Source organism: Chinchilla lanigera, unplaced genomic scaffold (genome assembly GCF_000276665.1).
Source record: "Chinchilla lanigera isolate Chin_1 unplaced genomic scaffold, ChiLan1.0 scaffold00092, whole genome shotgun sequence".
Taxonomy (NCBI): Eukaryota; Metazoa; Chordata; class Mammalia; order Rodentia; family Chinchillidae; genus Chinchilla; species Chinchilla lanigera.
The window spans coordinates 526,249-545,940 of NW_004955493.1; the positions used below are offsets into that span (position 1 = coordinate 526,249).

General features: G+C 35.6%; 1 protein-coding gene across 7 annotated transcripts in view; it reads left to right on the top strand.

The window, feature by feature from the left end:
- The window catches only part of LOC102006674 (ATP-binding cassette sub-family A member 3-like), a 149,983-nt gene that overhangs the window by 37,450 nt on the left and 92,841 nt on the right, over positions 1 to 19,692 (top strand). For 4 of the 7 annotated variants that reach the window (XM_013504905.1, XM_013504904.1, XM_013504906.1 and 1 more), the window contains 3 exons: positions 9,230 to 9,489; positions 18,567 to 18,683; positions 19,019 to 19,136. In XM_013504905.1, the coding sequence (XP_013360359.1) occupies positions 9,230 to 9,489; positions 18,567 to 18,683; positions 19,019 to 19,136 (495 nt within the window). Of the gene's footprint in view, positions 1 to 9,229; positions 9,490 to 16,329; positions 16,550 to 18,566; positions 18,684 to 19,018; positions 19,137 to 19,692 lie in introns of those variants that run through there. The other 3 variants (XM_005405052.2, XM_013504907.1, XM_013504908.1) reach the window with 2 other exon arrangements.

Below are 19,692 nucleotides of genomic sequence, written 5' to 3' on the forward strand. Positions count from 1 at the left end.
GTCTGTATCTGTTTTCATGAGAAACCATTTTGAAGATATCAATGTGTAATACAACAAACATTGGTAATTTCCTACCACTTTGTTTGTAACTCTGTATTGTCTGTACTGCTCTTTTGCTAATTTGTAAAAGGTTGTCTGTCTGTTAATGTTTTCCTCCTTCTATTTTTAAAATAAAAAAACATTTAAATGCACAAATGTAAAAATTTAAATGAGCATATCTCCCATTCATGGAAGGCAGTTTAGTTATTCTGTACATATTTCACAAATATTCCCCCAGTTCATTCACTTAAGTTCTAAGAGCAAATCTAACAAACTCAAAAACTTGTGAGGGTAGCATAAGAAACATGTGCCTAGACCTTCCTTTAAGTTCTTGTCATTCCAGTGGCACCCTGGTAAATTCTTGTTGTTTTACCCTAAAGATTGAGAAAATGTTTACTTTTAACATGTTGGTCAAAAAAATATGTTGACCTGTCCTATATCATTATCACCCCTCCCCAAAATAAAAAAAAAAAAATCATTAGCAAACAGCAAACTTCGAAAGCAGCTGTATTGAACTAGGGTGAGACCACTTTCTGCAGAAGAACAAGGGGAAAATCACAACTCACTTTTTTTATTTTAAAAGGAGTAGTAAAAAAGAGCAGTAGCAACATATCAACATCACAGACATAAAACAAAGCAAGAACGTTTCAAAACAAAATGATAGGAATTGATAGTGGTGTTATCTTCAACTACATTGCTCAGATTATCTGACGTAACAGTGAAAGATTATTCAAACCATTAAAGAGAAAAGACATAATTAAACATTAGAAATAATACAGAATTTCACTAGACAAGATGGTAGGAAATCACCAGTGGCTGTTCCATTGCATATTGTTTTCTTCAAATCAGTTGCTCAGATTACCAGATATAAGCATGCAAAAAATGGTCAAAATATAAAAAATTATAAACATTAACTGTTCCTTTCACTTTACCATCAGACGTCAGCAGTACAGTTATCCTAGCTAGCTAGTAGCCTGCTGCCTTTCTTTTTCCTTCTTTTCCTCATCCCAGTTGATCCTTCCTTTGAGCAATTTCTTTCCCTTTCATATCATCCATTGTACGTTTTTGAGTTTTACTTACTCTTTCAGGTTCCTATACCAGGGAGACAATATGATGTTTACATGTGTGGGTCCGATTTATTTCACTTATGAGTATGGTCTCATAAGTGATATAGTTGCATCCATTTACCTACAAAAGCCATAAGTTTATCTTTTTTATAGCTGAGTAACACTCCATTGTATAAAAATACCACATCTTTTTTAGCCATTCTTCAGTTGACGTGCATTTGAGTTGTTTCCAAGATTTAGCTGTAACAAATTATGCTGCTATAAACGTGGGTGCATGTATATCACTGTGGTATGATGTTTTTAACTCTTGTAGGAAAATACCCAGAGGGGGAATAGCTGGGTTGAGTGGGACTTCCAATCCTAGTTTTGTGAGGAATCTCCAAACTGATTTCCACAGTGGTTTTACCAATCTACACTCCCACCAGCAGTGGAGTAGGGTTCCTTTCTCCCCACAGCCTCTTCAGCATTTGTTATTGGTTGATTTCTTGACCATAGCCATTCTTTCTTGGGTGAGGTGGAATCTCCGTATTCTTATAATTTGCATTTCTCAAATGACTAATGATGCTGTACATTTTCTCATGTATTTATTTGCCATTAGTATTTCTTCATCTGAGAAGTGTATATTCATCTCAGATGCCCATTTTGGATTGGGTCTCTGAATTTCAGGGGTCTGATTTTTTTCATTTCCTATATGTCCTAGATAAAAGTCCTTTGTCTGAGGGGCAGTGGGCTAAAACTTCTTTCCCAATTTGTGGGTTTTCTTTTTACTCTATTGGTGATTTCTTTAGATGTGCAGAAAATTTTTAGTAGGATGATATCCCGGTTGTTGATTCTTTGAAGTATTTCCCGTACAGTTTGGTTTTTGTTCCTGAACACTTTGCCTAGCCCAATGTCTTTGAGAGCTTAACCTACTTTCTCTTCCAGTAGATTTAGTGTTTCTGTTTTAATATTTAGATCTTTAATCCATTTTGACTTTACTTTGGTACATGGTGATAGACATGGGCTTAGTGTCAGTCTTTGGCATGTGGTAAGCCAGTTTTTCCAGCACCATTTATTAAAGAGGCTTTCTTCCAGTAAACATGTTTGGTCCCTTTGTCAAAGATAAGGTGGCTGAGTATGTTTGTACTTCTGTTTGTATCTCCTAATCTGTTCCATTGATCTTCAGGTCTGTTTTTTTGCCCGTACCATGCTGATTTTATCACAGTAGCTTTGTAGTATAATTTCAAGTCAGGAATTGTGATCCCACCTGCCTTTCCTTTGTTTTCCAAGGTTGCTTTTGCTATTGTGGATATCTTCCATTTTCAGATGAATTTGAGGCATATTTTCTGTAGATTGGTCAGGTATGCCAATGGTATTTTGGGGGGATTCAATTAAATCTGTATAGCAGTTTGGGGAATATGGCCATTTTCACTATGTTGGTTCTCCCTATCCATGAGCAAGGGATATCTTTCCATTTTCTGAAATCCTCTTCAATCTCTTTTTTCAGAGTACTGTAGTTTTCACATATAGGTCTTCTACTTGTTTGGTTAGATTGATTCCTAAATATTTCAAGTTTTTGGATGCTGTGGTGAAAGGTACAGTTTCCTTAATTTCTCTCTCATTGTGTTGTTATTTGTATATAGGAATGGTATTGATTTTTGAGTGTTGATTTTGTGTCAAGCTACACTACTGAATTTGTTTATTAATTCTAGGAGTCTTCTGGTGGAATTTTTGGTGTCTTCCATGTAGAGAAGCATGTCATCTGCAAATAATGATAATTTTACTTCTTCCTTTCCTATCTTTATTCCTTTTATTTCTGTCTCTTGTCTCTGGCCAATGCTTCCAAAACTATGTGTAATAGGAGTGGTGACAGTGGGCATCCTTGTCTTGTTCCTTATTTTAAAGTGAAAGCTTTTTAATTTTTGTCCATTTAGTATGATATTGGCTATTGGTTTGTTATAGATGACTTTGATTGGATTGAGGTAAAGATCATCTATTCCTATTTTCTGTAGGGTTTTTATCATGAATGCATGTTGGACTTTGTCAAAAGCTTTTTCTGCAGCTATTGAGATGATCATGTGGTTTTTGTCTGTGGCTCTACTGATAATGGTGTATTACATCTATTGATATGCACATATGGAACCATCCCTGCATTCCTGGAATGACTCCGACTTGGTCGTGATGTATGATTTTCTTGATGATTTGCTGCATTCTATTTGCTAGTATCTTACTGAGTATCTTTGCATCTATGTTCATTAGGGAAATTGGTTTGCAGTTGTCTTTTTGGTTGGGTCTTTCTCTGGTTTTGGTATCAGTATATACTTGCCTCTAGAAATGAGTTAAGGAGTATTGTTTCCTTTTCAATTTGATTGAAGTGTTTGAGAAATATTGATATTAAATCTCTGAAATTCTTGTACAATTCTGGTGTGAATCTATCAGACATGGACTTCCCTTTGTTGGTAAATTTTTAATCACATTTTCAATCTCATTAATTGATACTGGGTTATTCAGGATTTTTATATCTTCTTGATTCAACTTTGGTAATTCATGCATATCTAGGAATCTGTCCATTTCTTCTGTGTTTTCCATCCTATGGGAGTAAATATTTTCAAGGTAGATACTGAGGATCTTTTGAATTTCTACAGGATCTGTAGTGATTTTGACCTTTTCATTCCTTATTATATAAATTTGAGTTTTTTCTTTCCTTTGATAATGTTAGCTAGGGGTTTATCAATTTTATTTATTCTTTCAAAGAACCAACTCTTTGATTCATTCATTTTTTGTAGTGTTTTCTTCATCTTGATTGCATTAATTTCTGTCCAGATCTTTATAATTTCCTCTCTTCTTTGGGCTTTGGGCTTGACTTCTTCTTTTTCTAAAAGTGTGAGGCACAGTACTAGGCTATTTATTTGGTCTCTTTCTGTTTTCCTGATATCTGAGTTCACTGCTATAAACTTCCCTCTGAGGACTGCTTTCAGTGCATCCCATAGATTCTGGTAAGTTGTATTTACTTTTTTGTTTGTTTGTAGGTATTGCTTAATTTCTTCTTTAATCTGATCTATGATCCATTGGTTATACAGGAGAATGTTCTTTAATTTCCATGTGTTTGTGGATTTTTTGTGGTTCCTTTTGTCATTAATTTCCATTTTCATTGCACTATGGTCAGATAATATGCATGAAATAATTTCTGTTCTTTTGCATTTAGGTAAGCATGTTCTGTGGGCTATAATGTGGTCTATTTTAGAGAATGTCCCATGTGCAGCTGAGAAGAATGTGTATTCTGATGTTGTTGGTGGAGCACTCTGTAAACATCTTATATGTCCATTTGTTCACAGATTTGGTTCCAATCTGTTATTTCTTTGCTGATTTTTTTGTCTAGTTGACCTATCTCTTGGAGTCAATGGGGTGTTTAGGTCCCCTATTACAATAGTGTTATTAGTTATTTGGTTTTTCATGTCTATTAAGATGTGTCTTATATAGTTGGTCCCATACTTGGTGCATACATTGGTAACAATTATGATTGTCATCTCTTTCTCTTGCAGTTTTCCCTTCACAAGTAGGTAGTGACCTTCTTTATCTCTTTTGATTATTCTTGGTTTGAAGTTCACATTATCTGCAAACAGAATAGCTACCCCTGCTTTTTTCTGGGTTCCTGTCTCATGGAGTATTGTTTTCCATCCTTTGACTTTCAGTCTGTGGATTTTCTTTTGAGTGAAATGTGTTTCTTCTATGCAGCATATTGTTGGGTTTTTGTTTCTTGATCCACTCTGCCAGTCTGCTTCTTTTGATTGGTGAATTGAGTCCATTTACATTAACGGTTATAACTGATATGTGTTGGCTTATCTTTGTCATGTTATTTACTTGCTATTGATTTCCTGCTTTTTCTCTCTGTTTAATTGCTTGCTGTGCTTGTTGGTTCTTTTCTATTGTTCTTGAAATTGTGGTCATTTTTATCTCCTTCTAAAATATCTTCCAGTTCTCTTTGTGTGATTAGTTTGGTGCTCATGAATTTATTCAGTTGTTGTCTATCAGGAAATATTTTATTTCTCCATTAAACTTGAAGGATAATTTTGCAGGACAGATCAATCTGGGTTGAAGTTGTTTTGTTTTAGGGCCTGGAATACTTCACTCCAAGCTCTTCTTGACTTGATGGTTTGTGATGAGAAATCTGCCATGATTCTGATGGGCTTTTCTTTATAGGTAATCTGTGTCTTCTCTCTAACGGCTTCTAATATTCTGTTCTTTTGCTGGATTTCTGGGATCTTGACTATTATATGTCGGGGTGTAGTTTTATTTTGAATATGGCTAATTGGAGTTCTATATGCCTCACGTACTATATGTCAGATTCCTTTTTCCATGCTTAGGAAATTTTCTGCTATTAGTTCTGCAGATATTCTTTTTATGTCATTTGTGTTGCCTCCTGTTGTTTGTTGACACTTATTAGCCTTACATTATTTCTCTTTGCCTCGTCTTGCAGTTGTTGAATTGATATTTGCTGGTCCCTTGTTATTTTTAAGAGACCCTTCCTTTCATGATTGTTAGCTGAAATGCTGTCTTCAAGATCTGAAATTCTATCTCAGACTTCATTCAAGTGGTTTTGCCAGCTTTTGATGAAATTTTGATTTCCTGGATATCTCTTTGAATCTGTTTCATGCACTGTAGTTTTTTCCTATATTGTTCATTGAACATTTCCATCATTTTTCTATCCTCGTCTATGTTTTTATATGTCTTCTTTAGATGTGCTAATTCTTTCATTATTGTTTTCATTTGGTTTTTTTACCTGAGAGATTATTTCTGATCTGATTTCTTCCATAGCCTGATGGAATTGTTTCTTCACTTCAGTTGCAATCATTTCAGAGATTTCAGGTGTGTGATTTCTAAATTCTCCTATGTTGATGTCTCCTGGACTTGTCCTTGGTGGGGGGTAGTTCTGAGATTACAGTTTGCTTCTTCATCTTGTCATTTTTGATGCCGGAGGCAGAGTGTCCAGTCTCACCTTTCCCTGGCAGCTCACCAAAGGTCCTTAGTTAGCATCCTTAGTTTTCCTGGGGCTCAGACTTGCCCCACAATAGTGGCAGAGATGGGCTGCCCAGTCCAGGGTCACCAGGCAGTTGATGTACTGTATCCAGCTCTCTCAGGGCTCAGACACAAAGTGTGATGGCAGCGGAACAGGGAATGCCTGGTCCGATGCCCCCAGGAAGCTGATGGAGCCTGCAGGCCCCGGATGTAGACTACAGAACATGGACCACATGGTCCTGTGTCCCCAGGCAGCTGAAGGAGCACACAGGGCCCAGATGCAAACCACAATCATGGCAGAACATGGTCTGCCTGGCCTAGTGTCTCCAGGAAGTTGATGGAATGTACCTGCCTCTTTTGGGACATAAACCTGAATCGTGATTGTGGCAGAATGCAGGCCTTAGTATCTGGGGTCTCCACGCCGCTGATGGAGCAGGTAGGGCTCAGATGCAAACCACAGTGGTGACAGAATGCAGACCAAGGCAGGGTGGCACATGACTGAGGGGCAACAGTTAGTGGCAGCAGAAAACAGCAAAAGCAACAAGTGAGAGAGAAAGAAAGCCATTTTCTCTCCCTTATATTGTATCCAGTCTACCAGAATTGGGGTGGTGCAAATCCAGTCAGTGTACTAATCCAGCAATTACCCACCTTAAATCCCAGCACCCTTAATCCTAGCATTGCACTACAAATCAGTCACACTCGAGATTCAGCCTGTGAAAAAGTCCTAAGTCCTGTGACCACTTGAGGCTTTGGGAGACATCTAGACACAAAACATAGCATCAGGTTACATATATTTTAAAATATTAAATATATTTTGTAGGTCTGTCCACTGGGAGGGCCTATTAGTGGTGACATCTTAGTAGCAACTCAGTGCTCAGATCATGATTTCTCAATACCATTCTCCAAAAGAGCAAACTAGGATTCTTAAGAGACATGACTGATTTTAGAGTTGGAGTAGGGACAATACAAGATGATCCTGGAGCATCTTATGGTGCCATAAAGGAAATACTTTTTATATAAAGAAAAAATAGACGATAATGGGACTAAATTTTTTCAAACCAACATAGGAGTGAACCTGAAAGGGTTCCCAGTGGCCAAAGCTAGAAGAAATTAAGCTTTTTTTGTTTGTTTGTTTTTCTGGTATGAGGAATTGAACTCACAACCTCACACTTGCCAGGCAGGCGCTGTGCCGCTGAGCTAAATCCCCAGCCCCCAGAAATTGTGCACTGAAAGGACCAAAAGAGTAATTGACTATAACCCAAAGTATAGAATAAATTTTAATGATTCCAATAAATATAAATAAATAATTGAATAAGTAAATAGGAACACACAAATATTACACACGAAGGAATTTCAGATAACATAGATATGCTCTTTTCTCTAGTATGGCTGTATTTAATGACTTTTTCCAAAGAGTAGAGAATGGTCAGGAGAAGACAGCAGTTTAATGATAAGTGGCACATTTACCTCCTTAACTAAGTGAGGAAAGTTAGCACCACCATGCTGTCCTGTTGGTATCAGATATCCCTTGATATAATTAGATGAAGAGGGCACTTCACCTCTGTGGTGTTCTTCCTTAATCTCATAACCCGAATCTTTTAGTGAGAAAATACCCAACTGTCTTGGTTACTTTTTTCTCGCTGCTGGGACAAAATACCTGACGCCCAAAATTAAGGAAGGAAAGGTTTATTTTGCTTACAGTTCATGGAAGTTTCAATCCGTACTTGGCACATTATAAGGCAGAGTGGCACGTGGCAAAGGGCTGCATCTCAGGATGGCAGCACAGCAAAGCTGCCACCACACACACACCAGGGCGGAATGGGGGAGGAATGCCCCAAGCACTCTTTTCCTGTCCCTTACATATGCAAACTATCCACTCCGGGGCAGGTGCAGCTCTCACACCCATATTCAAACTCTAATAGCCTGCCCCAGGGCTGCAAGAGGTTTTGGGGGACACACAGACATAACCATAACACAAACAAAGCCAGATCATGAAACATTATTCAAAATATAACTGTCAAGATGAAGACAAACAAGAAAAGAATGAGAAACTTTCAAAGATCAGAAGAGACTGTGGAGACCTGACAGCTAAATACAATTTCACATCATGAATGGGATCCTAAAACAAAAAAGGCCACTGGGTGAAAGACTGAAAAATGCAAATAAAATTTATGTAAATCATAGGTAGTATTGCACTGATGTTTGCTTCTTAGTTTTGAAATTACATTGTTAATGTGTAGGATAGAAAGTGATGAAAGCTTGATGAAAGGCATATTGAGTATTTCTCAGTCTTTTTTCATTTTTGCCCTGCTATAAGTCTTAGACTTTTTCCACCTAATTCCTCCCTATGAAATATTAATATCACAGATATGGTATAGGTCTATTTATGAACTTGTGATTTCTTTGAATATGACTTGCTGTTGAAAATGCATGGTATACAACTAGTTTCTGTACTGCCTTTTAATTATTTCTGTAAGATTAATGTTTTTCCAATACAAAATATTTTTGTTTTGTTTTGTTTTGTTTTTCTCCGGTACCAGGAACCGAACTCACAACCTTGCGCTTGCCAGGCAGGCGCTTTGCCGCTGATCTAAATCCCCAGCCCCCAAAATATATTTTTAAAAACACTCCAGCCAGGCTGGTGGCACACACCTGTAATCTCAGGAGTTGGAGTGGGAGTGCTGAACTGAAAAGATCACCGAAGGTTTGAGGCCAGCATATTACTGGAGGAAACAGAATAGTTGTAACATTCAGAAAGGAGGGAGTAAAGTTACCTGCATTTGCAGATGACACTCTTTGTATATTTGTGTTACAAAACTATGATAGCTGTTCTGAAACTTAGACTATGAGAAGAACCTTGTTACAATTAGTTATATAGTCTGCTTCTAAAGTACAGTCATGTATTGCTTAACCTGGGAATAAGGTTTTAGAAATAGGCATTTTCTGGTACCATAGTGGAAGCATCATAGAGTGTACTTACTCAGATGGAGATGGCTGTGTCCTTAGGTGATATAATTTTATCCTTATTGACTGAAACATTATATGGGACATGGCTTTCATTGCCTTTTTCTTTGTGTCAGCTATTTTTGGGTCGTTGTACTTAGCAATCTTTGTCTTTTCTTACTTAGGGTACATCAGTGAAGGGTTCCTGCTTGTGCAACATGCCTTGGATAAGGCCATCATGCTGTACCATAGTGGCACTGCTGCAGAAACACTGTTCAATAGTGTCAACATTTTTGTTCAGAGATTTCCATACCCACTACAAAACACTGATCTATTCTTTGTAATTGCTGCTATTATCATCCCTGTAATAGTTGCGTTTGTCTTTTCTATGAATCATCTTACCTTAGTTCAATCCATTGTATGGGAAAAGGAAAACCAGTTAAAGGTAACTCTGTTTTTCTTATGGTACATAGAGCTTCTATAGAAAATGTTGAGATGGTGAGGCAAATTTATGTGGAGGATTAGGTTATTTCTATGCACTCAAATCTGATAGATGGTACGTTCCAGTATCTGCCAAGTACTGAGAACTTATATCTCTTGGCAGTTCTGCACAATCTGTTTTACTGAAATTCTTGGTATTTTTAATTAGTTGTTAAAAAAAACACTACTTCAAAGATTATTACAGATAGGATTTAAATGCCAGTGTGTCCTGAAATCTCTCTGAGATAAAGAAATGATCAACTGATCTCTTTGAATTCTGTCTAAGTAAGTTTAAATACAGTCCAATTCCGATTCTCTGCTTCTCTAATTTTTTAAAATAAATTTCTGATCTCTGATTTTTTCTGCATTATCTCTTATAGTCTTGATCCAGAGCATAGTATGTTAGTAAACTTCATAGTTTAAAAGCCAGTCATCATCCATTTAACCAATGATTCGATGATTATTTATTTATTTACCTGTTGTGTTTCAGGGACTCTGATAAACCATAGGTTTGAAATCTTTTTGAGAGAGGGTCTTGCTGTGTAGTTCAGGTTGACCCTGAACTCAGTTATAGCCCAGGCTGGCATTGAGCTCGCAGTGATCTTCCTCCCTCAGCCTCCCAAGGGCTGGAATTACAGTCGTGCACAACCATGCCTGGCTCATAGGTTTGAATCTTGACTCTATTACTCATTAACTCTAGAATATCTTGTAACTTTTCTCTTATTAGTAATACCTGTTACCTAACTTTCAGAGTTAATAATACCTAACTTTCAGAGCTATTGTGATACTGAGATGTTATCTGCAATTTTTTCTTTTCCAAATCGCCCATACCTACTGTTGTAAGGTGTAAGTGAGGAAATACATGTATGGTGTTTAGTACAGAACCAATAAGCAATAACTGTGGGCCATAAAATATAAGCTCTAAACTAAACACGGTGGGACATGCCTGCAATCCTACCTGCTCAGGAAGCTAAGGTAGAAGGATTAGTTTGAAACCAGCTCAAGCAGCTTAGAGAAACCCTATTTCAAAATAAAAATAAAAATGGTTGGGAATGTAGCTTAGTACTAGATCACTTACCTTGCATGTGGGAAGGCCTGACTTCAGTCTCCAGAAATACAAATAACTTGAGCTATAGCATCAGTATCAGCCATTTCTCCATTTTATCTCCTCTTTGTAATCATTAATCATGTCCTTTTCATGATTTCCTTTGTCAGTTGCAGCACTACTTTATAAATCAGGCAAGAATTGTCTAGGAAATATAGTTCCCAATATAAACAAGTTGACAAGTGAGAGACCAGTATAATATACTCACCAGACATGCTAAAATCAGACAAGACTGGCAGTGCCAAATATTAATGAAGATATGGAGCAAACTATTTTCATGCATTGCTTGTGGATGTGAAAATTTGTACAATTATATTGGAAAAACTTTAGCATTAGCTACTAATGGTAAATATACAGACCTGATACTCAGCAAAAAAGATTTGCTTAAAACATTCCTAGAAGCATTAATAAAAATAGCCAAACTTCAAACAACCCAAATGATACAGTTGTACCATAAAATAAAAATGCAATTTAAATGAACTACAGCCACTGTTGTAGCTGAGTGAATCACAGATATGGAATGGGTTACAGATTGAAATGTAATATACAAAATTACAAAACTATTTGGAAAAAACTTCATGACATTCATATGGGCAGTCAGTTTTTTGGATTTAACCCTAACAGCTCAGGCAACAGAACCAAATGTAGACAAATGAACCAACTGAAAATGTTCTGTACAGAAAAGGAAGCAATTAACAGAGTAAAGAGATAACCCATACATTAGGGAAAAATATTGCAATCTATACATCTGATAAGGAATTAGAATCCAAAATACATAAGTCAAGAGTAAGGAAACAATCCAGATTTTTTAAAAATGGGCAAACACCATGAATAGACACTTTGAGTTGACACTTGTGTATAGTGTGTGAGATAAGACTCCCGTTTTATTCTTATGCATCCGCATAACCAATTTGCCCAGTGCCATGTACTGAAGAGACTGTCCTTTCCTTATTACTGGCCTGTAAATTCTCCTTTCTTATGTTGTCTTTGTCTGGATTTGATGTCGTAGTAATACAGGCCTTGTAGAATGGTTCTTAATTATTCTCCCTGCTGTAATTTTTTGTAAGAGTTGAGGTTTGATAGTAGTGCTTTAAATGTGAGGTAGAATTCTTTAGTGAAGCTACCACCAGGTCTTTGGCTTTTCTTTGATGAGAGACTTTTTTTATTACTGATTTAATCTCTTATTATTGATTATTCATCTTGTCTTTTTCTTCCTGATACAATCTTGGTAAGTTGAATATGTCTGGGAAATTATTCATTTATTCCAAGTTGTATGTATTGGCTTATTATCAATTGTAATCTATTATGATCCTTTATATTTCTGTAAGATCAATTGTAACATCTCCTATTTTATTTATTTCTCTGTTTTTCCCTTAGTTTAGTTAAGGGTTTGTTGATTTTTGTCTTTTCTTTCTAAATTAACTTGTATCTGATATTTTTCTATTATTTTTCATTTATTTCTGCTCTCATCTTCCTTATTTTCTTCTAACTTTGAGCTTTTTCTAGTTTCTTTATGTATATTACCCTGTTCATTTGAGACTGTAAACATTTAATGCCATAAACTTTTCCCTTCAAACTGCTTTTGCTGACTTCTGTAAGTTTTGTTGTGTTGTGTTTCCATTATTAAGATTTATTTCCCTTTTGATTTCTTCATTTAACTATGGTTGTTCAGAACATGTTTCCAGATATTTCCACATATGTGAGAATTATCAGTGATTCTTCCTGTTTGGTTTTATCTTATTGTGATCAGAAAAGATAGTTAATAGTCTTTTCAGTGACTCATGGTCTCCCATCCCAGTAAACCACGAATCTGTTAACAGACCTAACCAGAAACAGGTCCTAGACCCTAAAGCCTGTGGAAATTATGCTAACCCTGAGTTCGCTCACCCTCCCATGCCTTCGCCATAGAAAACCTAATGCAGTTCTTGCCCACTTCTCCCCTCCTCCCTATAACTGATCCTGGTTTCCCCCATGTGGCCCCTATGTGGCATTGTATGCCTTTCTTGTGGATAACTTTCAATAACAAACTGTCTTTTCAGTGGCAGTCATCATCTCATCTGTTGGCTTCATGATCCTGAAAGTAGTAAAACTTACATTTAAAAACAAATGGAATAACTTTTTATTTATGCCTTAGTTTCTTTCAACAATGCTTTATAGTTTGTTTGTAAATCTTTTGCCTCCATTACGTTTATCCCTGGGTATTGTATTCATTTTATGTTATTGTAGATGGGATTGGTATCTTTTCTATTTTGAATTGTTAAACTGTCAGTTGAATGTGTAGAAATGCAAGTAATTTTTGTGTTGATATTTTTTATCCAACTTTGCTAAATTTGTTTTTTATTGTATAAACATAATTAAGGACATATCTACAATTTTACTTTTTCCATTCCAATTTGAATGCCTTTTGTTTTTCCTCCCTAGCTACACTGACTAGAATTTACAATTATAGCTAGTGAGGAAAGCAGATGCACTTATCCTCTTCCAGATTTTAGGTTAAAAATGTACAATGTTAACTGAAATTCTCAACATAAAGACATTACATTGAGAATATTTCCTCCTATTCCTACTTTATTGAGTAATAATTTTTAAAGTTTTTCAATGTTTTTCTGCGTTAATTTAGATAATCATGGGTTTTTTCTTTATTCCCATAATGTGATAGATTATACTGATTGTTTTTGTATATTAAGTCCTACATTGTCATGTTGTATGACCCTTTTTAGTATGCTGCGGAGTTTGGTTTGTTCTTCTTCTCTTGAGGATTTTTTTTCTTTAATATTGACCCATAGTTTCTTTTTTTTTTTTTTTAGACAGGATCTCACTGTGCAGTTCAGGCTGGCCTTGAAGTCTCTGTAGCCCAAGCGGACCTCAAACTTGTGGCAGTCCTCCTGCCTCAGCCTCCTGAGTGCTGGGATTCCTGCCATGTACCCCAACATTTGGCCATACTTTTTTTGTAGTCATGTCTTTGTCTGGCTTTGCTCTAAGAACAAGATTCACTTCAAAGAAGGAGTTAGAAAATATTAACCTCCACATCAGTATATCAGAGGAGTTTGTGGGGGTTGTCTTTTATCTTTAAATGTTTGGTCAGAATTCACTAGCAAATTCTGTACATCTAACCCAGGGTTATTCTTACTAGGTGATTTCTTGATTACTATTTTGCCCTCCCTACTAGTGACAAATCTGTTCAGACTTTCTTGTTTTTTCATTATTCATTTTTGATAAATTATGTATTTCTATAAATGTGTTTTATTTATAGTATTGTTTTTGTCATATAGTTCTTCATATCTTTATATATAAAATCAGAAGTAATATACCCACTTTTATTTCTGATTTTAGTAATTTAGTCTTCTCTCAGTTTTTTAGTCCAGTCAAAAGTTTGTTAATTTGGTTGATCTTTCCAAAGGATTTTTTTTTTGTCATTTGCATATTGTTTTATTTATCTTCACTCTTGTTATGGTTGATACATTTTGTCAACTTGGGGAGTTTAGAGGTTTGGCTAAGTGACTCAGCAGGAAGCCAGGGTGCTTGCTTTGTATACATCCTGAGCCTGTGGAAGAGGAGGGCATGGAGATTATGTGAGAGCTACATGCCCCTTAGGTGGGGGTAGCCTGTTTACAAAGTAAGGCAGGGAAAGAAGCTTGCCGCCATTCCTCCCATTTGCTCTGGCTGTTTGCTGTTCGGCTGCCATTCCCCCCTTTGCTCTTGTTGCTTTGCTACCTTCTCCCTCGGAGCCAGCCAAGTATGGACTGAAACCTCCACAAACTGTAAGCTAAATAAACCTTTCCTTCCTTCATTTTGGGTGTTGGGTATTTTGTCTCAGCAACGAGAGAAAAGTAACCAAGACAACTGTACATTAACTTATTTCTTCCCCTACCCTTGTGTTTAATATGACATTCTTTTCTAGGCCCTTAAGGTGTAAAGTTAGATGATTTGAGATATTTCTTCTTTTTTAATGTAGGCATTTATAGTTACAAATTTCCCGGTGAGCACTGTTTTTACCTATATCCCATAAGTTTTGATATGTTGTATTTCTGTTTTCACTTATTTCAAGGTATTTTCTACTTCTCCTTGTCATTTCTTCATTAGCTTTTGATTGCTTAAGGATGTGTTGTTTAATTTCCATGTATTTATGAATGTTCTGGTTTTCCTTATGCTTTTATTTTCTAGTTTCATTCCATTGTGATCAGAAAAGGTAGCTTGCATGATTTTAGCCTTTTGAATTTATTAATTTTTACTACTACTTTTTTGCCGTACATAATGATTTTATTCATCATGGGGAGTTGCCTTTTTAAGTATTATTAAGACTTGTTTTAGTGGCTGGGGATTTAGCTCAGCGGCAAAAGTGCCTGCCTGGCATGCGCAAGGTCGTGAGTTCGGTTCCCGGTACCGGAGAAAAAAAAAAAAGACTTGTTTTATGACTTAACATGGTCTTATCCTGGAGATAGCCCAGACACACTTTAAACAAATGTGAATCTATTTTTTTGTTCAGTTCCATGTTAGGTATATGTTATTTATATACGTTATTTATGCCTGCTTCATTATAGTGTTGTTCAAATACTCATTTTCTTACTTATATTCTATTAGTTGTTCTATTCTTGTAGAATTATTATTATAGAACTATTTCCCTTTTAATTTTATTGATTTTTTCCCCTTGATTTCTTTTGGGGCTCTGATATTTGGTGCATACATGTTTATTATTGTTAAATCTTCATGATGAATTGACCTTTTCTTCAACATACAATGTCTTTTTTTGTCTTTTGTAAGTTTTTACTTAAAATTTTATTCTAATATTAAGACAAACACTCCAGCTGTTTTTGTTGCTATTTTCATTGAATATCTTTTTATTTCAACCCATTTCTGTCATTGGCTCTGAGATGAATCTCAACAATATTCTCAACCACCTTAACCTAAGTGATATTTGTAGAACACTGTAGTTGTAGATCAGGCAACTACTATGGTAGATATACCATATATTTGAAATACTATAGTGTTTTCTATAATAGTGCAATTAAATTACAAAATGAAGAAAGAGCAATATAACTAGAAAAAAAAACCCAAATATTTACAAATTAAATGAAATTAGACTATATATGTGTGAGCAATGAAACAGGTCTCAGTTTATAAAGGAACTCAAATAATACAGAGTACATTTCTGGTATTTGTGGAATGAAAATTAGAACTCAATACAAAATAATATTTAGGAAAACCCCAGTTATTTGGTAATTAAACAATGATGTAAGCAATCTATAAATTAAAGAATAATTTATTCTTTAAATTAGAAAATATTTTAAGCTGTATATTAGTGAAAGTATAACTCATTATAGTTGATTATATACAATTAAAGCTTAGAGTTGAGGTAAAACTGTAGCTTTTAGGACTTTTTTTAGTAATAAAGACAAGTAAGCAATGGCCTCAGAATTTTGCTCAAAGAGCTGGAAGTAGAATAATTTAAATAAAAAGAGGGAGAAGGAAAAAAAGAACAATAAATGGAATTTTAAAAACATTTTAAATAGAGAAAACAAGGGAGAAAATTAATAAAGCACAAGACGGATTTATGGAGATATAATTCTCTTGGTAGACTGATGAAGAGAACTTATCTCTTAAATACCTGCAGATCCTACAAAATATTGTTAATGCATTATCCCATTAATTTTGCAAAGTTAGATGAAGTAGACAAAATTCTTTAAATGCAAAGCTACTAAAAAATATATGTAATCTGAAAAGCCCTGTACTTACTAAAGAAACTGAATTTGTATTTAAAATTCTTTTCACTAACAACACTGCAGATACCTGTGTCCCCACTGGGAATACTGCCAAACATTTAAAAAAGAAATAGTACTGCTTATACATGAACTATATAAGAGAATAGAATTAAACCCTAACTCTGAGGCTGGAAGTACACTGAAAACAAAACTACACAAAGGTAATAAACAATATTTCGCTTACTGTCCCTTGTGAGCATAAACACAAACATTCTTAATAATAATTAGAAAATCCACAATATGTGGAGTTATATAAAATGGAGCAGGGCATAGTGGAGCATGCCTGCAATCCTAGCACTCGGGAAGCTGAGGCAGGAAGATCATTGCAAGTTCAAAACCAGCATGGGCTACAAAGTAAGCTCAAGGCCAGCCTGAACTGCATAATGAAACCCTGTCTCAAAAAGACAAAAAAAAGACCTGAAGAACTTTATCCTAGGAAAGCAAGATTAGTTTAGGATTCTGTATGTGCTCAAAACACTTTTTTTTTGTACCAAGAATTGAACTTAGGACTTTATGTTTGCCAGGCAGGTGCTATGCCACTGAACTACAACCCCTAGCCCAACACTGTTTAATACTGTACTTTTTTTTTTTGAGACAATGTCTCACCATGTAGTTCAGGCTGGCGTTAAGCTCATTATGTAGTCCAGGCTGGCCTTGAACTCATGGCGATCCTCCTGCCTCAGCCTCCCAAGTGATGGGATTACAAGTGTGCACCAACATGCCCAGCAGTACTGTACTTTTAAAGGGTTTGTTTGTTTTGAAAACAAAATAATCATTTATATTAGGTTAGTTTATGGACTCTCTATTTTGTCTTATTAATCTGTTTGTCTGTCCTTTTACCACAAGCACACTATTTTGATTATCATAGCTTTGTGGTTTTAAAAATTTTTATTTATAATTAAAAGATAATGAATTCTAAAAAAAGTCAAACTCAGAGTTGGTCATGATGGCACACATCTAGAATCCCAGTACTATGGAAGATGGAGGCAAGAGAATTGAAAGTTCAAGCCCAGCCTGAGCAATGTAACAACTTAGTGAGACCCTGCCTCGAATAAATAAATAAATAATAAAAAGGGCTGGGTACATAGGTCAGTGGAAAGACCAAGTTCAATTTCCAGTACAGAAAAGGCGGGGAGAGGCCAGACTCACAGAAGAGAAGCACAGAGAAAAAAGGTGCAATGAGGTCTCCACAGACTAAGAGGAGAATGCTGGTCAAAAGGACACTTCACTTAGGAGGAGGACTTTCTGGTGATCTATTACTCAGCAAAGTAACTGCAGTGTGTTTTGAAACTGAGTAGGTTATATCCTCCAATTTTGTTTTTCAAGATTGTTTTGGCTGTTCTATTTTGAAGTCCACATGAATTTTAGTACATATTTGTCGATCTATATACAGTAACCAGCAGAGATTTTGAAAGGAGTTTTGTTTAATGTGTACACCAGGTTGAGAGATCTTATAATATTAAAGGTTCTGATTTATGGAAATGGAGTATCTTTGTGTTTATTTAGACTTGCTTTTATTTCATTGAACCATGTTTTACAGTTTTCTGCAACTCTTGTACTTGTTCTGTTAAATATACTTTGTCATTTCAATTGTTCATTACAATTTATTAAATAAGTCTGGTTCTGCCATTAATCCCTAGAAAGCTTAAAAGGGATCACTATTTCTTTTTGTCCTCTCCAGGTAATAAAGTAGACCTATATCAAATTTTAAGAACTTTGGAAAGAGCAGTATGCAGATTTCCAAAGAGGCTCATATTCACTCATTCATTCATACATCCATTTATTCAGCAAACGTTTATTAAACACCTGGTATGTTCCAGATAGATATAGATAGCTAGTCTTGAGGATCCTAAAGCCATAGAACCTAATATCAACAGTAAAATTCAGTGAAACTCTAATTTAAAATAGCTTCTGAATACTCAGGTCATTCATTTGAATCTTTTCATTGGTCTTACGCAGTCTACATTAAGTCCTTTTAAAATTCTTTTGCTAAAATTCAAAATACCACAAGTTACTTGACATTCTGAGTGTTGATTTCTTTTATACACTGGAGAAAATATTTAACTCATTTGGTTATAGACATGAAATTAGATAGTATATAAGAATGTATTTTGAAAACTTAAGGTGCTGTGTGGTTTTACTGTCTTTCATATTTGATTTGTGTTAACTCTTCCACAGGAGTTCCAGCTCATGTCAGGACTCAGTAATTGGATGCTCTGGACTGCCTATTTCATCACATTCCTTTTTTTCTATCTTTTTGACATCATTTTTATGTGCTTTATCTTTTTTGTCAAGGCAAGTGTCTATATCACTACAGCATGGTGTAACTAAACTTTAAGGGGTAAAACAAAAATATGACACGGCCATAGTGGCTTTCAGGTTGCAGAAGAACGAGCATGTGGCTTTTACGGACTCCACTGTAGAGACACAGGCTGCTCCTCCCCAGCTGCTTTAAACCCACATAAGTGCAGCTTCTGTAGGGATAAGATCTGATGTTTGCATCTCGCTGAGTAGTGTCTTTAGTCTCACTAACCCTAATAAGATGTTCATGGAGGTATCATTTCTCCCCTTTTGTTCTGTCATGATACCACTTAGAGCATGGTTAAATTGGCTTCCTGATTTTTTGCTAGATTGAACCTGCACCAGTCTTCCAGTACAGTGACCCAAGTCTCATCTTCGTCTTTTTGCTGTTCTATGCCATCGCCATAATATTCTTCAGCTTTATGGTTAGCACGTTCTTTGATAAAAGTGAGTAATATCTCCTGTGATTTAGCAAAGCTTATCTTTGAAAGCTTTTTCTAAACTTTAGCTGCCACCTTGTCCATAGCCTGTGTTTATATTCTTACTGAAGCAGTAAGTGTATGTACGTAAAATGACATGATAGGGTATGAGGAGAGTAGTAAAAATTAATATAGCACAGTATATGTATAATAATAGGATCACATCCTATTATTATGTTATTTATTATTATTCATTGTTATTTCTTATTTATTATGTTATTTATTATTATGTTATTTCTAATCTTTAAATGCTTCCTCATATGCAGTGTCTGTCTAACCCGTCAGTAAGGGATCAGCTGCGGATGGCTTATGTGTACTGTACTTTATTCTATTGGAGGGGTATATTCTATTGGGAGGACTGATGTCTGCTGCTAACTGATGATGAGCCTGGTATACATGAAAAGCAAGAAAACAACACAGTTGATTCAGTGAGAGAGATTTCCTTGGTCCTCATTAATAGATACTTATTGTTTGCTGTGTTTGAAATATATAGTACCTGACTCATAGAGTAACTTTGATGGTAG